The 20,474-nt window shown below is 38.7% G+C and overlaps 1 protein-coding gene across 1 annotated transcript in view; it reads right to left on the reverse strand.

Moving 5' to 3' along the window:
• The window catches only part of ERG (ETS transcription factor ERG), a 150,144-nt gene that overhangs the window by 95,516 nt on the left and 34,154 nt on the right, over positions 1 to 20,474 (reverse strand). Inside the window, exon 2 of the mRNA XM_072398301.1 lies at positions 16,521 to 16,609. Coding sequence (XP_072254402.1) covers positions 16,521 to 16,559 — 39 coding nt within the window. The 5' untranslated portion in view covers positions 16,560 to 16,609. The remainder of the gene's footprint in view (positions 1 to 16,520; positions 16,610 to 20,474) is intronic.

Here is a 20,474-nt window from a genome sequence, read left to right on the forward strand (position 1 = left end):
TTTGCTAAGTGATTAGAACGGCTTTCATTGTGAATTGCTCTGAAGGCTTCCATACAAAATCCAGACCATCTGAATGGTGCCCAATAAAAGACACATCGACGTGAAAATGCTCACTTAAACAAACTTAAACATCGTACAGGCCAAATTCAATATTTCACCTTTTATACTACTTGGCTACAAGTTAAAAAAAGACAAAAAAAAAAATACATCAGATTTTCCATATATATTTTTAAAAGTCTCCCATGTTTAAACTCAATATTCTGTATTTGTATTATGAGCTGTGTCAACACTTGAAGAAATAAAAATGATTGTTTTAATAATTTTATGGATGGAGAAAATTTATGTAAAATACAGTATTTAGAGTATAAAGGGTATAAAAAAGGCTTTTTGATACAAAATTAGTGCAAAGAGTTGAAGCCAATTTTCAAGTAGTACCGCAAATGAGCCCTCACCAGGACAGGCGGTAATAATACCCCTAACAGAAATAAATGTCAGCACTTATGGTTCTTTAAATATCTATTTACTGAGGTTATATTAAAAGAGTCCTCGAATCATAAGGGCAACACACTGGCAACCATGGCCCACATTGGTACTAAAAAACGGCTGGAAGGATAGAGCCCTAGGCAAGGTAACAATTTATATCTTACATCCCTTCATTAAACACTCATATGGAGTGCAATAGACAAAAAAGAACCCTATGTTCTACATTATACTGCTATTATCCTATAAGATGACAGCCACATACAAGTCTATCCTGTCTTGTGAAGTAAGGATAAAGAACCTAATGCTAACCAACTGCACCTTTTCTAAAAACTTTTGAAGGTTGTAGCTAGGCCCCTTGGACATAAGTAAGTGGACAAAAAATAGACAATCGTTACAAAAGATGGAAAACAGGAAAGCATGCTATACATGGGCAACAAACCGGCAATATCAAAAAGGCATAATAACAGGAGTTATTGACAATTTATTTAAATCCATTTTTCACACCACACAACTAGACTGGTGGAATGCATTTCTTGATTAAGTGATTCATTTGCCCAGCAGTCCAGCTTCTTGGCAACCTTTCTGTCTCCTTAAGGGACAATGAACCATCACAACCTCCGTTGAGCAGAGCTGGTTCTAGCCTAATGCACACTGGGCAAATGCCCAAAGTACCATCTTATGCAGAACCCCAATTGGCAAAATGACAGAGGTACCCCATTTTTCCTAAAACTTAGGGAGGAAGACATACAGAGCAGTAACACTAAACCAAGAGTTATCCCACTGAATACATGAATTCCAAAAGAATAAATGTACCAATGGTAAGGAAAACTTTACTGTTTATCAAACCTACCGCTCACAATATATCAAACCAAGCACAACCACAACCAAAAAAAAAGAAAGACAACAAAATGATGCAATACACAATATTTTAACAAACTTGTATGTCGGTATTCAGTAACGGGTTAAATCTAGATTAGGGTAAAAAAAAAGTGATATATCCCTTTAAGAAAAAAATCGGTCTTTCTCTTTAACAGAATATTTTTAACTCTGAAAAAAAAAAATCTCCTGGATCTTTTGTCCTGAAGAAAAAGTTCCAGAAGCTGCGGCAGCAGCACAGTAACTATGAGTAATGTCTGATCCTCGCTATTTTCCACTGTCAAAGTGCTGAAATTTTGGAGAGCACAAACCTCATGGAAAATGCTCTTCTCCAGCTTTCATACTGTGACGTGATGATCCAGATGGCCCCTCCACGTGGGCTGCTCGTCAGAGTGTTGTAAGACTCTAAAGAAGTAACTATAAATACCTTGTTTATTGATGACCAGGCACTACCAGTAAAAGTAAAATTTTGGTCATAAAAATAAAGGCAAGAACTTTGTACGGTTCAGACAAAGTTTCTTTTTAAGGGTTACCACGTCCTCACTGAGTGGCTTCATCATTTTTATTGCTATCTAATATCATGGGTTTTGTTAAATCTCTGCTCTGGGGCACAGGCGTGCCCTACATCTGGGTAGCAGAACCTGTTGATAAAGACAAGAGCTATGGAACATTTGGACATCTGCAGGCCCTCCCGTCTTTATGCCCTGGACTATAATAAGGACGGTTTCATAGGGGATTGAGTAGAGGAAAGCAGATGCTAGCCACACGGGTTTGTCCTACTTTTTCTTCCTTTGGATGCTTACCAAGATGCGGGATATTCAAAGTGAGCTTTCATGAGGTGAACAGGTCCTGAGACTTATGAAAAAGACAATGAAACATCTGGCTTAGTCTGCGGATGGAAGAAGGGATGTAGAATAAAGATGAGACTTGTTCAAAGCTGGCTGAACTGGAAATTGATGGTTTATTATGTACAGCCCAATGGCATGTATGGCCAAAATGTAACTGTTGCCTTATTTCCCGCACTGTACATGTAACAGGATACTGGGGTATATAAAAAATGTTCCCAAAACAGACCTTCCTTTCCTCCTCCAGGACATATCAGACCAATTATTTTCTTCATTTACTATGTTTTGGTAGCGCTCAACAGCTTTATTATTCTTTGGCTTCACCAGGCTTGTAAAATTCAGGGTCAAATGTTTGGAGGTTAATTCTGATTGATCTAGCCATTCCCGGGATGTAATTCTCCCTGGGATAGGCCTCTTTCCCTACCCACAGTGTATGTTCAAACTCTTGTCAAGGCAGCAGCCTTCCATTGGTGGCAACCAAACCAAAGCCTGTAGATGGAGGGGCAGAAAAGTCGGTATTAAATGCCAAGCAGTGTGCCAGCTTTGCCTACTGGACTTAGGTGCACCAGTGGCAGGGGTTGTTGTCAGTCCAAACTGGAATTTAGGAGCTCATTTGAAGATTCACTAAATCTCCTAACCATACCCCATCCCTATAGATACATTTATCCAAAATGTTACTGTGGATAAATTTAAGCTACACTATTTATTTATGTTCTTGGCTGAGAAGCCTAAACGGTTGCACCGTTGACTATGTCTTTGTTTATGTTTGTCACCTACCAAGCTTTTTATTTGTAGATCATAAGAAATGGCACGAATGTCCTTCTGTCAGCAACCACTCCAAGATAGAAGAGCTCTTGTCACCAGTGCCAATCAGTTTTTAGTTACACATGTGCATTGTGAGGCCGCTTTATAACTCAGTAAATGCCTCCATGCCTACATCTGGTCCTCATCACAGAGTATCCCTAACTAGGATCTTGTGTCTTTACCCCATCTCCTATGGTAGACAAAAAATAAGCACAAACATATAGAAGGCTACCTGTACTTGGATGTGCAGGTATCCTTTACCGCCAATTGTAAGTGGCACTGCGTCTTATGGGCCATCAGGTAGATGTAAGTACCACGGCCTGGTAATTCCCCAGGCAACTTGCTACTACACAAAATAGACCCAGCTACAATTTAGGATGATGGGGGTGGGGGTTGAGTCTACTTTCAAACTGACTCATGAGCTGCTCAAATATTCTCATTGGTATAATGGGGACACAGACAGAAATCATTACAGCAGCACAACTATTTTAAATTTGCCACAGTAAAAATAGAAAACAATCCAGAACATTTCAGAGGTCCCTTCCTCAGGGCTTGGTGAAAAGATGAAACATTTATGATAAGTTAATGGAATTTTACTGTAATATTTGGAAAAACTGAGAGCTCCACTCTGAGCAGATATTTATTGATCTAGAGGTCACAGTAAGTGCATTTGCTCAGGATAAAGTTCCCATGGTTAGATAATATTACACTTTAGTAAATTATTCAAATATACATTGATCCATGTCTTTTCTCATCTCTTTTTTAAAATCATTCATAAGTATTGAAAGGATCCTTTTCTGGAGTTGCTTCGTGATTTTGCTGCCCTTACTCTGCTCATTTTCTACCATACTTTATGAAAGAGTTGTATGGACAAATATGAACATTCTATTAATGTAAGTAATGTTTTTCTTCATCATGGTCTTTGTAAAGTGAAACACATATATATGTGTATGTATATATATATATATATATATATACACACACAAAGATAATGATTTTTTGACTGTATATTCATAATTATAGATCTCCCTATTTGTTCTGAAGAAGCGGACTTAGTCCCTGCGAAACACGTTGACATCTGGCATCCATGTAGGAGATATTGTTTAATGTGTGTATGTTTTTATACAGCGAATCTAGATGTTCTGTATTTAAATAAAAGGTTTTTAAAGACATTTTTGTTTTACCATTGTAGCTAAATTTGCCTTAAAAGCCCCAAATTTGTATATTTGTTTTGTGTTATGGCTTTAACTGGGGATGTGGCGTTAAGATTAACCGAATCGAAGAATTCTTATACTCTTTTCACTTTAAGTTCCAATGGGTCAAATAGCCAGTGTAGATATGCCTGGTTACTGTGCTGTAAAATATTCTAATCAAAGCCCAGTGCTCCAGAACAAATTATTTTTTCCCAATATTAAACTAACCCTTTCTCATCGATTCAAAACAACAGTTCAACAATCACCAATAGCAGTTTTAAAGTCTTAACTTCAGTTTTGAGCAGCTGCATAGCCTCCTCTCTTGTACTGTAAATCTCAATCCAAAACTGATTTATGAAAGCTCCCAAAGATTGTAGAATACAGAATATAAAGGGAGAACCTGGGTGATCCAGCAAATGTAAAAGGGATCTGGTCCAGGATTGAAAAAATTTGGCAAGTAATAGCAATTGACTAGGAAATCGATTCCAGGTTTGCAGGATTGTCCTGGGTTCTCCCATGATGGTCTTGTTCAGTCTTGAAGAGCTTTTATAAATTAAGACGAATGTGCAGCCTCACGTCCTGGCTGGAGGATATCTAGCAATATTTAGCCTACAGGGAAAGTTAACAGCTCTGGAATAAAATCCACTTATCAAGTCATATTTGCATAACGTCTCCCAAACAGCCATTGCATTGCTTGCATCAGGGTTGTGCAAGTACTAAGGCAGTGTGCTGTAATGTTTACAGGAATCTACGTACAGCACCCTGCCAGCCCCTCCTACTAGGCATGATCTGTCCGCATTGCTAAGAAAACCACAGATCCCTAGAGATGATATAACAAGGTCCAACATAGAGAATGCAACACAAAGAGAAAGGATTTATTTGCACATTTCAATATCATGATGAGGATGAGTAAGAGTGGGCAGAAGCAGATTGAACTTCTTTACTAATATAAGAATATATTTAGTAGCTACTAATAGACTATATGATCACTTTAAGCAAGCTTTCAGTATCTGAGCGGTGCTTACAATAAAACAACAGTGCAGCATCTACGTGAACTCTTCAGTAAAGTTCACAGGAAATTGCTGGTATTGAACTAATTTCACACTTTCTTTTAGCACTACGCGAATACTTTGGCTTAAACACACATCCAAATCTTTTATTCTTCATTTGTTTTAAGTGAGGCCAGATTTTTTGCTCTGAAAAATAACAGATGCTTCAGTTTCAAATATGACAATTTCCAAGGACCTCGGCACCTCCGAGCAGCCTCTCCCCCCAAAGTCATTGCGTATTTGTACAAGAGGGACTTTGGGGCTGCGTGATCCAAACTGAACCCATTTCAAACTTACTTGGAGATGGATAAGATTAAAAATAATATTAGTTCTTCTTCTTTCCTCTGCACGGTTCTACATAATCAGGCATGTGGCCAGAGTCTTAGCCAACAAAAGACAACTAAATCTGAAGACTCGCAAAATAAATCTATTTAGTAAAATCCCTATTATATTCTGCAGATCAGCCTCTCAACCTTTTTACCCAAGAGGAACCCTTAAAATAATTTTTAGGTCAGAAAACCCACAATAAAATGATTTTATTGGTTGGCTAGTGGGAAGAAGACTCCTTATATTGGTGGCCAATGGGAAGAATGCCACCCTGACAGCTAGAAATATCGTTTGTGTCATCTGCCAAGTGGTGTTGGACCCAGAACTATGCTGGCACCTATACATAGGAAGTCAAGAAACCCTGAGGAACCTCTGGAGGAACCCTATGGTTCTACGGAACCTTGTTTGAGAATCATGCTTTAGATAATGATAGTATTAGAAGTAAGCATGCTATTGTATATGAATATATATAAAAATATCACAACTAATCCATAGCATTCTTTGGACCAGATTATATTATAGTGCCCAATGACATTTATTTTAAATTTCCAAAAAATGTGAATAAGTTAATAAGTGAAACCTTAATGGTTGCTGTGGTCAACAACTCTAATTATGAGCCAACTTTTTTACAGTTTTATTGATTTATAAATGATATGGATTTACAATATCAAATGTATGATAGATGGATATATCCAGACAGCTATTGTATCCTCTGGTAGTCTTTGGAGCCCAGTAGGCCAAAAAGGGTTCACCAAAATCCAACCTTGTCTCCAGGCACACCAACAGGCTCATTGAAAGTTCCCAATGATCAGTTTGGCCTTTCCAAGGGGCCAAACCCTAAAAAAAACAAGCTAAAACACAACCTTTTGGGTTTCCTATATTTTGAACCACACAACTATTTTAAAGACCCCCAAAGACTTCCTAACACACAAAGATGCCTTGACTTCTATTTGATCCATCCTTCTAAAGTACCCACAGTGGGTCAACTTTCTTCTCTTTTCCACCCATCCAAATGATCTCTCAGCAATCCTTGCACCACCGTCCCCCGATATCATTTTTTTTACCAGTTGACCCTTGGCCTCCAATCCAGTAGTACATTCACGTTACTCCATCCATTTACTTCCTATTACTTTTATCTAGATTTTAATTCTTTGTGGGGCTAACTCATCTCATATTTCTTTATCCCTCCTAATAATTCCTTAGCTCCATCTACATTTCCAGTTACAGTTGTGAGAGAAGCACCAATTGCCCTCTTATATAGTCAGTGAAAGTGGCACCATACTGTCAAGAATTTCATAATCATCATATACAAAACGTTCCTTGATACTCCTAACGCATTGTTCTATATTAGAGGTCAACTTCAATAATTGTTGATTGAAAAGTTACACAACAGAACACAGTGTAATCAGGTAATAACACACTTAAACAAAGTCATTACACTTTTTATCACCGAGCGCTATATAACATTACACTTTATAACAGAATGTGATTCTCCTAAGATCATATCTAGACCTACTGAGACACAGAAAATGAAAAGCAAATGTAAATTCTCTTTTATAACAATCTACAGATGTGACCTCAGTGACACGGAAACATGACTCTGAATTGTCAAAGTGTTTCTGCTAAAAGAAGATCTTTACTTTAGCTCCTGAGATCTCAGACTTTGGTTGCAGCTTGATATAAACTCTCAGAGACAAAGAACTGATAAATGGAAGTCACTTTTATAGCTTTGAACCCCGTTTGCCAGGTGGTTTTGTAATATTGCAAGAAGATTGCAAATAACGTTCATGTTTCTGGTTTGTGGAAAGCAAGGGAAATTTTTAGCCATGCATGTAGACATTTCCATTATGTCAGGACACTGACCAGTAACCTGCAAGTCTAGAACATTGGGAACTGACAGAATAAATGATTGGCTACACAGAAACCAAAATGAAATCAAATGAATGCCATTTTACTGAAAGGGGTGCACTATTCCTTATAATATAATGATACGAACACTTGTTGTTGACCTTGCTAACTGGCTTGGAACAGGTTTTCAGACAGTGATAGATAAATGAACATAAAACAATTAGATGTGTGAATCCCACAGATATTACAAAACTCAAAGAAATCAAGAAGAGGGGTCTATCTGCTAAAATCTGGTGAATACCTATCCTCATATGATCACATGAAATATAACCCTACCCGCCACGTATATGGCTCATAATCCTCTACAAACCCTCATGTTATCATAAGAGGAATAATAGGAATAAAGGCCTTTTCATCTACATTTTGCACATTCTTTACCTTGGGCTGGGTGAGTTATATACTATAGCCCATCTCTTGTGGGTGTCTAACTCAAATACACAGAGGGCCGAAATTAAAAACTTAGACCAAGTCAGGGGCCAAACTTGAAATTTATTGAAAAAATTGAGGAAGTTTACTACTTCATCTATAACTAACAAAAACAATCCCCTCTACATACACTTTAGGGTTGAAAAGACTAATTTCTATGTATCTACGCAGCCTGGGCGTTGTTCATCCTTCACATCACAAGTTTGTCCAACACTAAATATTACACTATGCAGTCTTGAATGGATTGAAACAAACACAATGCCCCTGGTAGTCAGGCACCATGTGATAATTGCCTAGGCTTTGTGTCACATGATGAGTGTACAGTAATAATGTCTATGTATTGCATGTATTGAAAATGATGATGTGAGGTGTTAACGTGGGTGGGCGGGCCAGATGTAATTCATTTTTGTCAGAGTTTGACACCCCTGCTGTAGATTATATGTGCTATATCAGCCATTCTCAACAAGGGTTCAATGAAACCTTAGGGTCCCTCCAGAGGTTGCTTTGAGATTCCTTGACTAATAAGCAATATCTTCCACACAGATATGTAACCACTAACACCAATTATTATTTTATCTTTTTACTTTCATTTATCTATGAGTAAAAAGTATTCTTCTCCCTGGCCACCACACTATTTACCTTAAGCTGTAGATATGGTAACAACTGGTAAGGGTTCCTTGGGACATGAAAGTTATTTCAAGAATTCCTACAAGGTTAAGAAAGCCTGTGCTTTACCCTTCACCTCTTTAAACTTTGTTTTACAATATTACACAGCTACTACTATATACTACACAACTCCATGCAATAAATAGTGGCTGCAGGTAACAACCCTGCACACATAATAAGTACAAATTGGTATAGAGAAGGAGAAATAGATCCTACACATTCAAGCCTACAACCTAACCCACATCTCTCTCTATCCTGCATATAATGATATATGCTAAAAAATAATAGGTTATACACCTCTCTGTACACTGTGCTATATATTACATACCCCATACCACTTTAATACATACATTGTGTTCTACTGTATGTTATACATTCCATACATATCATTCTGCACACTATATCCTGCTCACCATTCAACTGTCCAAGACTGGAGATGATAGACTATCATGGGAGGACCTGGACCAGATCCATTCCAGGTTTATTGGATCACCCAGGTTCTCCCACAATGGTCTATCTTTGCCAGTTTTGGCTTCAATGAATCATATCATATCATATCATATCATAATGCTTTCATTTACATTCTCCATACTGTTCCACCTTGTACACTGTGATGTACATTATGTACTCCATACAACTCCATTCTGCTGTATGTTACATATTCTATACTGTTCCACTGTGCTGCACATTTTATGCCCCACACGTCTCTCTATATTTGATATACTCCATAAAACCTCTCTTTTTACACTGAGCTACATTAAATAATTTGAGCCTGATTTATTAAAGCTTTCCAAGGCTGGGAGAAAAACACTTTCATCAGAGAGGCTGGGTGTCCCAGCAAACCTGGAATGGATTTCTTCAAAGTCATTTACTATTTGCTAGCAAATGTTTTGAATCCTGGACCAGATTCATTCAAGGTTTTCTGTATCATCCAGCTTCACTGATAAAAGTGCATCCTCTCCAGCCTTGGAGAGCTATATTTAATCAGGGCCTTTATTGTACTCCATTGCATTACCATTAATACTTCATTGTCATGTACTCCTTTCACCATACTGTAGTTATATACTCATCATTACAGTATTAGTCAAAAGTTATTTTTTTCCACTATGACCTTTTTTTTAGGACTGCCAAATTCCACTCCCATTAACAGACTAAAAAACACTTTTGCTCAGTGTTTATTCAAATTTGTGGTTCAAACAGCCCCACCCATGACGTAATGCTTTCATTTTTGGCAATTGATTGTCTGAGCAATATGCATTTACAATATGGTGGCCAGAATTTTAGAACTTTACAGCTGCCAGGACTTCATTTTGCAGGTGCCAATCTGTGATTCTATAAGGGCCTTGTACTGACGTCAGAATACACTTGTACTGAAATTTACTGGAAGTAAAGCGATCGTTTAATAGAGAGGTTGTATTAGATAAATGAGTGTTTATAAGCTATTTTTTTTTATATAAACTGGCTTAGAAAAATAAAGACTTCTAACAAAGGGAAAAAAAAAAAAAAAACTTTGTCAAAGATTTTTAAGATGTTATTTCCATATCAAAGAAAGTGTCTTATATCCAGCTCTAAAGGAAAATATTTAAATATTTCATCATCAATCAGAAGCTGCGTTGTACCATAGAAGCGTGGGCCGTGAATGGACCGTGCCAGCAGGTTAGAAAAATGATACCGCAAGTTCTAGTTTGTGCAGTTTTTGGCTCTGCAGTGCTGTAAACATACACAAATAGCTTCGATCCTGGCACCCGAGCTTTCCTGGAAAAGGTCGGCTCCAAGAAAACCCATTAGGACTTCATCTGGAATCGTTCGCCCTCCAAAAGAAAAAGTTCTGAAACTCTTTCCAAGCAAAATCTCTCCAAATGATAGAGTAAGCATGCAGAAATGTGAGCAAAAATATACCAGAGCGGCCTGCTTCCAGGTGGTGCTGTTTTGCTGGACTTCTTGAATTACCGAATTTGACTGGGCTTTCGTTTCATGCTGTTGTTAGAAAAATATTATCTGTTCTACAATGAGCCTTTATAGGAGCAGAAAAGACTTCTGGGTAGGAGCCATTTTTTTTTATTTTGCTCAACGAGTGAACGCCTGCTGGTTGTTGGAACCATTACATGGTCTTTGCCGTGTCCTATTTTTGGAACCAACTCCTTCTGCCCCTTTTCCTTCCTCAATTGCCCTTTCTTTGGTCACTTAAAAAAAAATGAACATTACAACTGAAAAAGATAATCTACACTAAACCTTTCATCCAACTTCTAAATTTGTTGTTTTGAAAGCCAAAATGATGGAAGAATAGTGGCGAATTACATAATTGTTGGTACAAGCAATCAATTTATTCCCCATTTGGTCTTGTGGGTCATGTAAATGGTAACAGGGCACAAGTTATATCCTTTTCTTTATGACAGGGGTCAGCAAACTCCGTCCTTTATGCCAGATACAGCCTAGCCGGTAGTTCGTTCGGGCCTAATGCCCCCTGGCCAATCCGGCCTAATGCCGGCGGCTCTGAAGCCCCGGGTTGCCAGCGGATCAGCCAGAGGGCGCTAGGAACTACCGGAGCCGGAGCTACTGGAGCTCCGGTGCCTCCCTCTTGCAATTGCTCCCTTATATACCGTGGCCACGTTGATACTTCCACCGCTGCGGTAAATAGGGAAAGCTTCCTGAAGGGAAATCCCTCTCCTCCGCAATGCATACGGAGGGGAGGGATTTCACTTCAGGGGCGTTCCCTGGTGGTAGGTGGAGCCATTAGGGCAGGTCCAGCCTAGTGTGCTCCCACCCACCCCATAAATGGCCTAGTGGCCAATAAACTTTGCCGACCCCTGGTTTATGATATAATCACTAAAAAGAAAAACTGTAATACTGTAACCTTCAGTGTCTCCATTCAAAGGACAGAGGAACAGAGGCCACAGTGAAACTTTTTTTTAGGAGTCCCATGGTGCACAACCACACAAAAGAACTTGGAATGCAACATACAGACAAAGCAATAAAACAATATTACCAACTATTAGCTTCGGAAATGATTCAAAGAACTCATTCATCCAAAAGCCGACTAAGCCCAACCAAAAAAGTAAGTCCAATGTGACTTCCTCTAGTTTAGTGGAAAAGGGTAGGAGCTCTTTCACCTTTTTTCACCATGACTTTTTCCTTGACCTACCACAATATCACAACTTTCTGATATGTAGGTACAACTTTCATCTCTAACCAATGAACACACACGTCTCAATACAATGCATGGCTATTCTACGTACCTGGGCTAAATCTAAGGATAATTCTGCAAGTGTATCGGTGGTCTCATGAATTACCTGAACCAGTAGCCTTGAATATAAATTAACCTTCCTCATTTTATAAATTCCACACCCTGCCCAAGCTGGACCTAAATAGTAAGCCGTATCCAAGCTATAAAAGCTCCTAAGAAAAAGTTAAATTCTGTTTCACCCAAACTGCTGGAACTTCATATCCCAATGTGCAGTTTCTCTAATGTTCCTTGTTTCGAGAAGTTTGTAAAGGGAAATAAAACATTATTAATGTTCTTGATACAGGTGGAACTGGTATTCAGAATGGTAGGAGGTAGAGCATCAGGAAAGTATCACTGTCAGCCTGTTGTGATGTGAAATGGTCTTTATTGAAGGCAATACCAATATTTGTATAGCACTCTGGTGATGATCCAGTGTTGGTTGTAGACATGTTAAAATCCTAGCAGAGAAGGTTCCCCCCTCCACTGGGGTATTTAAACTTCACCTAAACCAAAAACATTATAAGTCACCAGGCGGAAGAGCTAACAGACAAGTAGAATAAAGCCCTGGCTTCTGGGGTCTTTTTGTTTTAGCTCTATACTGTAGATCTCCACTATGAGTGCAGCAGTGCTAGAGGCAATGTATACTTCTGTCCATGTGTAAGGCCATCCAATGGCCGAAGAAGACTGCCGTCCTTTTGGAAGCTCACCGTGGAGCCCAGTGGCAAAAATGGCGCCTTCCAAGAAAGCATTGATGACAGATCCCGGCAAGGTCATTGCTGCAGGGCTGCTGCATAGCGGTATGTGCCATGTAGGCTGTGCACACTTGCTGATTATGGCAGAAACTCACTAGCAAACCAATGAGTTAATTTTAAGTGGATTCTAGGGTCCAGTAAAAATTGGAAAACATGTCCCCTCGTCCTAAATATTTCATGATCCCTGTGGTGCCCTATACCTGTCAGTGAGCACTTTTTATACTACCGAGTAGTGTCTAAAGGCTTCGACTATAGCACCTTTTTGTTGGTTTTTGTCAACATTAAAAAACCAAGGTAAAAAAAAAAAAAAAAAAAAAAAAAACCCCCCCCCCCCCCCCCCCAATACCTACCTCCTGACCCATAAACATAACAATCCACAAGGGTTCCTCTGATCCCTAACCCAACCTTCACCCAAACCCTTAACCCAAATTCTAAAAATACCTTTTATCTCCACTTAACATTTAAGCCAAACTGAACTATCAGCTAATACATTCCAGGTGCAACACAACTTTAGAAAGCAGCTACAGATTGAGTAGAAAAATCTTTCCAATGCCAGCATGCTACATTGAAGCATGAGTCTATGGCCCTGATTAATTAAAACTCTTCAAGACTGGAGAAGATAGACTATCATGGGAAAAGCTGAGTGATCCAGCAAACCAGGAAAAACATTTGCCAACAAATAGCAAATGATATTTAAGAGATCCATTCTAGGTTTGCTGGATCGCTCAGCTTCTCCCATGTTAGTTTACCTTCTCTAGGTTTGGAGAGCTATAATAAATTAGATCCTATGGGTCTGTTCAGCAATAATATTGACGAATGAATAGTCCCATAGTTTAGATGTAAGAATGATTCTGCTCCAAAGGGGTATACAGGTTCAAAGTAGTTAAATAGAATAAGAATCCTGAAATACGAAGCTGCAGCAGCACTTCATTCCGCAGACAAAGATAAAATTGCTACAGGTGGTATATGAATTGGGGACGGCTAACCTAAATTTTGCCCCAGACTATCAATCCGATCTTATTCTAATCCCCCCAGACTGAGACATATTATCATACAGAGCGATGGAAGTCTGCGCCGTCTAATTTATAGCGTGCCGATATGTTTTATTGCCCGCCTGGGCGAAATGTATAAAGCGTGGGCATATTTTATCTTTGATACGGGACAAAGAACACATGTGATGCCCCCATCTGTATCATATTGGCAGGCTGTTTGTTTTTGGATGATCAGATACCAGTTTATCTGTGACGGATTTGAGAAGTGCAGATGTGAGTCAAATCATTTCCAGATAGCGGCTGCCTGAAACCATTGCAAGGCTTATGTCTGCAACCTTCCCCAGTGCAAGGGTGAATTCTTGAGGGATAAAGCTTAATACGAAACAGTCAAGGAATGTCACCAGCTCTTCGTGGGCTCGTAACTCTCCGGCAAGGTGTCTGTCTCCGAGAATGAATTTCTCCAAATTCTGGAGGTCAGGTCGGATGTGAAATTTCAGATTTTGCTCCTGGGTGGAATGGTGGGCCTGGTGCTTAGTGCTATTTCTGTGCAACGTGGGGGAGCCTGGTTCTTTTGGCTTTCTGCATGGAGTGTTGAATGTTTGTTCCGTGTTCTGGAAGGCAGATGTTAGTCGGGGGATTTAAAATGAAGCTAAACCCCCGCGTTACTCACCTGTCCTCATTCCCTTGCAGAGCACCACCATCCTTTCTTTCTTTGCCTCTTCTTTACGATCTTAGCCGAACCTAATTGGCTGGGATGACTGCGCAGTCGCATGGGGTATCATTACTTTACGGCATGCGCAAATAAAGTCAGGAATGCTGAGCACCCTGGCAACCAAAGCCGACACTGCGCATGAGCAGCTCAGCTTTGTCACCAGAAATACGAAGTGATCAGGCAGGTAGGAGAGAATATTGCAGAAGGGACATCGCCTATCACTTCCAGTAATAATGACCGGCCTGATCATGGATTCTCTAAGGTGGAACTTTAGTTATGCTTTAACCTCCTGGGCCGTTCATTTCTTCCATTATCCCACTTTAAAAGCAGTAGATTGTCTCATGAAAATTTATTTTACAATATAATTTAATAGTATGAGTATAATAAAGTTTGAAACACAAAATCATGTCAAAATAATAAATGAAATACATTTAAAAAAAATAAATTTAATATTAAACTTTGCCATGATTTTGTGTTTTAAACTTTTTTATACTTATACTATTAAATTATAATGTGAAATAAATTTTCATGAAAGACAATGTACCGCTTTTAGATATATAAATTCAGTGTATTGCATTCAATACAGTAATTTTATATTGAATGCAATACAAAATAATTTGAAATTCCCGCCGCACCCCTTGCGACGGCTGCACGCACCAACGTCACCGGAAATCCCGGGAAACGTCAGAGCACTCGCCGGGGGACAGATTGAGGAAGAAGACGCAGCCAGAGTATGGCAGGACACTGAAGGATGCCGATGGGACCTGGTAAGTGTTTATTTTTTATTACCCCGGGTTACCACTTTCAGATTGTTTTTTTTACCCCGAGTCACACTCAGGCTTACCGCTAGGGAGGTTAATAAAGTTTAGCCTGTTCATTTTGCTAAGGGAGTGATCATATTGCAGGTAAGAGTTTAGCTTTGTGAATGTGGTTATGAATAACTTTGCAAAGAATACCCAATCACATGGAAGGAAAATAAGATTTTTTTCTCCTTGCATGTGATTGGATGGCTGATGTCAGAAGCTTCCTCTCATTTACTATTCATTATTTCCCTTGCATGGGTATAATTCACTTTACTGTGAAAGGCTTTTATTCCCCAATATGAGACTTAGGCTGCATACAGATGTTTCTCCCACGATCCTTTCCAATGACAATAGACCGAACGATGCATACGTTGTACATAGAGCACTGTTCTGTTCACAGATCCATGAACGATGAGCGCTGTACACACATTTTAATCACAATTACTGATTGACATTATACATTGGAATCGTACAGGAAAGGGGGACTTTTAGGATGCTATGGGATACTTTTTAAAAAAATAAAAATATCTTTGAAAATGTTTAAAATTCAACATATATAAAAAGTTCTTGATACAATAAGCAAAAATTGCAAAGGTCACAAAACATTATTAGTTTACATATTGACCCTTTTTAACCTCCCTGGCGGTATTCCCGAGTGTGGATCTTATCATCGGGGAAACACGGTATATCATTACTGTCATATGAAACTCTGATAAGTAATCACATGATATAACCCAAAAAGATTTCCTCTTTTTTTGGGTTATATTAGTAATATAACGATTCCTGTAAATCAGTAATTCTTATCAGAGCGATGTACACACGCCATGATTTCCCCCTTATTTACCCCGATCCTGTGCAGGTGATCAGACAATCGAAGTTTGAATATTTATAAAACAAAGACTGCGGGTTAAAATTTAACTTACTTTAGTAAACAAGGTAATCTCTGATTTTAACAGACAAAGGCACTCAATAAAATTAAGTTTTTTTTTCTAAACCAAGAAAAAGTATATTTTCTAGAAATGTTATGTTATAATTACATTTTTTAGATTTCCCTGGTTGAGTATTATTTTTGTGAGTCGTCAGAAGAACAAATCTGGAGTTCACCTGCCCCAGCCACTAGGGTAGCCCAATAATTGCCCCTTACTGATTGGCTTCTTCATCATTTTACACCCCAGCCCTGCTAATGCAAGAGGCTGATATCATATCACCAGCTCACATTCAGATAATTGCTTGAGTTTAAAAAAGTCATTTCAAATCTGCCGATCTATTCATAATCCTATTTTATGTACAGCGCCGTGTAATATGTTGGCGCTATAAAAATATTGTTTATTAATAATTATAATAATAAAAATACCAAAATAACAAAAGATCACTCAGGTGCAGATATTAAACAGCACATAACATAATATATACTACATAGAATGAAATACCTTGCAGTATTGTAAGTGGCCAATCACTTACCTTTATATGAGCTGATGGATCTGGAACAGTCTGAATCATGTCCTTACCCCGGTCTGATCACCATACCATAGAGGGAGTCCCAAGTGTAGCTGGAAAATGAGAAACACATGGTCAGATCTATTCAAAGGAGAGACTGGCTGCTGCACACAATGATAACCCAGATTTATTACTAATAAGCAGTATTTATATAGCGCCAACATATTACGCAGCGCAGTTCTTTAAATAGAGGATGCAAATGACAGAAAGACACAGACAGTGACACAGGAGGAGGGGAGGACCCTGCCCCAAAGAGCTTACAATCTAGGAGTGTACAATCTTATAATGCATGACTCCCTTTCTTTCTAGAATGTAAGCTCTTCGGGGCAGGGTCCTCACCTTCTGTGTCACCGTCTGTCATTTGCTCCTCCTATTTAATGTACAGCGCTGCCAAATATGTTGATGCTATTTAAATCTTATTAATATTAAGGAACTTTTCTTTTTTTCTTCTGAGTAAAGTACAGGGGTTAACCTACAGGGGTCCCCAAGTGATTCCAGCAGGGGGCGCCCCAGCCAGTTCTGCACATGCATCAGCAGTCTGAGCTCTGCTGTATGAGAATTGTAATAAAATAAAATACATTTAATGATAAATTATTGGAGCTGTTCAGCTTTAAACAAATTCCTGCATTGTCCTTACAATCCGCATGTAAAATACAATAAAGACCCCCGAGTCTCCTATTAGTTGGCTTCCCATCTGCTTGTGATTTGCCCATTTCACTTTTGATATTTTTGGCAAATGTGGATTTCTACTACAAGTTCTCTGCGCATTGTAAGTGCCAAATGGCGAGCAGATATCAGGGCAGCAATAAATGAACGTATTCTTGCAGGCCGGTGCTGGAACATTAGATTTTTGGAAATATAGTGAGGGCTTTGTATGGGTCTGACACTCATTACTGGGGGAGGGGGAGGCCAGAGCGCCTGAGACTGCTGAATCTAGAAATCCTCATATCCATCCCAGCCAATCAGGATCCCCCGTTCATTCTTCTATAATAATTTTCAAGTCCTCAGAGCCACCATAGAATGACCTAAGGGGCAATTTCAGGACCTTTGGCCAGATTTATAAAAGCCCTCCAGGACTATAAAAGATAGACAATCATGGGTGAACCTGGGTGATGCAACAAACCTGGAATGGATTTAAAAAAAATAATTTGCTATTAGTTCGTAAATGTTTTAAATCCTGGATCGGATCCATTCCAGGTTTGCTAGATCACCCAGGTTCACCCATAATAATCTATCTTCCCCTGTCTTGTAGGGTGGTAATAAGTCAGGCCCATAGTGTATGTTATCGTGCATTGTAACAAAAGTGTTACCTTAGTGGCCTGGGGTGCCAATAAAATAAAAAGCACGCAAGCTGGACAAGGCAACCATTGCAGCAGGGAATTAAATCAAAGGACCAAAATGTATAAAATATTAAAAAATAAATACTTTTTAAAATTTTTGGGGGCTCATGTCTCTTCTATGCCAGTGATTCTCAACCAAGGGTGTCAAGGGCAGCAGTGGGAACATGTCTCAAGTAAATGGAAAACATTGTATTTTTTTATAAAAAAAAACAAGTTTTCTGACTATACTTTAACATTGATTATGTTTTTGTTTTCACTTTAGCCATGTTCCCACTGGTGTCCCTGACACACACAGCAATTTTAGTGTGCAAGGGCTTTGCAGTTAATTTAAAAGTTTTAAAAGGTTTCTCCTTAGGTTGCAGGGGGTTCTTTGAGCAATGAGCAGTTTGTGACTCTCGGGTTCCTTTAAGTGACCCCAATGATCTTTTTGGCTATTTGTAAGGGTGACATTCTTCTCAATGCCCAGTAATATAGGAGGAATTCTTCCTACTGACCATGACACTAATGTACTGTGACCTGTGGATATAAAAATTATAGAAGGGGTTCCCTGAAAGTTATTTTGAGTTCCCCAGGTTAAAAATGTCAATAATGGCTGCACAAACCAATAGAAACCAATAGATTTCCCTATGAATTCCTCCCACTGATCCAGACAGTAGGGGGCGGTAGATTACTACAAAGGACCCAGTTCTGGCCAATCAGAGGATCAGGGGTAACTATTGGAGGGGGGTGCTTCTTTTTCACTTCTCTATTGCCCATTAGTGTTGCTGGACATATCAGTAATGTCTTCTATCCGAAAAACCAAAGTCAGGCGGAAAATAGGAATTAGTCCCAAGCAAAGGGGGCGAGGGGGGAAAATCTGCCGCAGATAGACGAGAATGGAAAGAAAAACATTGGGAAGTGAAATCTTTCTGCAGAATTACACAAAAAAGACTCTATGGATGACATTAAAAGGATTTGGTAATGAGATTTTGTTATGAATTGCCCGATTCCCATACAGGGACTATAGTGGATCTGGGAAATGGGGGCGGAGTCTGCGCATGATTGATAGGGATGGATAGACAAGTGAAGTTGATGTCGCTATGAAAATCTACATTTAGTGTCCAAATAAAACTTTTTTTTGCTATTTTGTGAATTTAACAAAAGTTTACAAAGTAATTTTAAAGCCCTTGAACATGGTATTGTTCCCAATTGGTGAATGGGCTGTGGGAACATGTCAAAAGTGAAACAAAACAACATTTAAAAATCATTTCTTTTTTAACTAAAGGTAACGTAGGCTTGGGAAAATAGTTTAAATCCACTTGTCAATTTTTCAAGGGAATTGCAAAGCCACATTCTGACCAAACTGCAATCATCACCAAAACTGGTTGGGATTGGCATCAGGGAAACTAGTGACAAAATAAAAAATATAGATGTGCTATAAAATCAAAACATGGTCATTAAAACTGCATTGTTTAAGTAACAAAGTAACCTGCAAATTTATTGAACAGAGATTAATCACCAATATTGTTGAAGCAAAGGCAGCAATGGGAACATGTCCCAAGTGAAAAAGAAAACAATCAAGCTTTCTTATTAAAAAATGCAAACAAAAGAACAGAAAATGGCCAACCAATATTGTTGGAGAGAGCGTTTTTTTTTTCCACCTGGGATATGTTCCCACTGCTGCTGCAGTGAGAACATATTCCAAGTGAAAAAAAAAATAATGTCAATTTTTTTTCTAACTAGATTGTATCATTGATTTATGGAAAATGTGCTTATTTTTTCATCTTGGACATGTTCCCACAGACACCCCTACAATGCACAACAATTATGCTGATAATACAATGTTTACGGGGCTTTGCAGTTATTTTAAAAATTAAGCGGGTGACTTTATTTTTTTTTTCTCATAATACTTTAATTTTTTATTAATGCAAAAATTAATTAATGCTCTATTTTAATTTTTCGGACATGTTCCTTATACTAATTGTAAACTAAGGGCACTCTAGTAGATTGATGATTATCTCCGGCATATAAAGTCCTTATTTTCATAGTTCCTCACCCATGAAGTCCCATTAAATTTATTAAATTATAAATGGGATTACAGTCATCACATGACCAGAATAACCACATGACCAAGACATGCTGAGCTGCAACAACAAAAGTGGGTGGGACTTGACTCCTCCCATCACCATATAGGGCAATGTTCTGGGAGGAGCCTTGCAGATCATATTATTAGAATAGAATTATTGTTTCCCTTAAGGTTTGTTATCAATATATTCTGTCCAATGAATTTCCCTATCACAGAGCAGATATTCTTCACTCGCAGGCACAATGTGTGATTTATGAAGCCCTGGATTCTGGAAGCTGAGTGGCCTGCAAAGTATTAATTATAAGATTTTCCAGATTTTTTACTGAAGTAGTCCCTCAGTGATGTCATACCCCGGGGGAGCGGGATCACTGGCGTGCAAAAACAGCAACTTTTCTGTAACTCCTGATAATAACATAATGTGAGTTTTGTTATTTGTAGAAATTACAGAACATTTCAGAAGACAAGAGCGTGAATATTCTGCCCCAGTGGGGTGCACAGGGAACACTGTCAGTG

The sequence above is a fragment of the Pyxicephalus adspersus genome, chromosome 1 (assembly GCF_032062135.1).
Source record: "Pyxicephalus adspersus chromosome 1, UCB_Pads_2.0, whole genome shotgun sequence".
NCBI classification, from domain to species: Eukaryota; Metazoa; Chordata; class Amphibia; order Anura; family Pyxicephalidae; genus Pyxicephalus; species Pyxicephalus adspersus.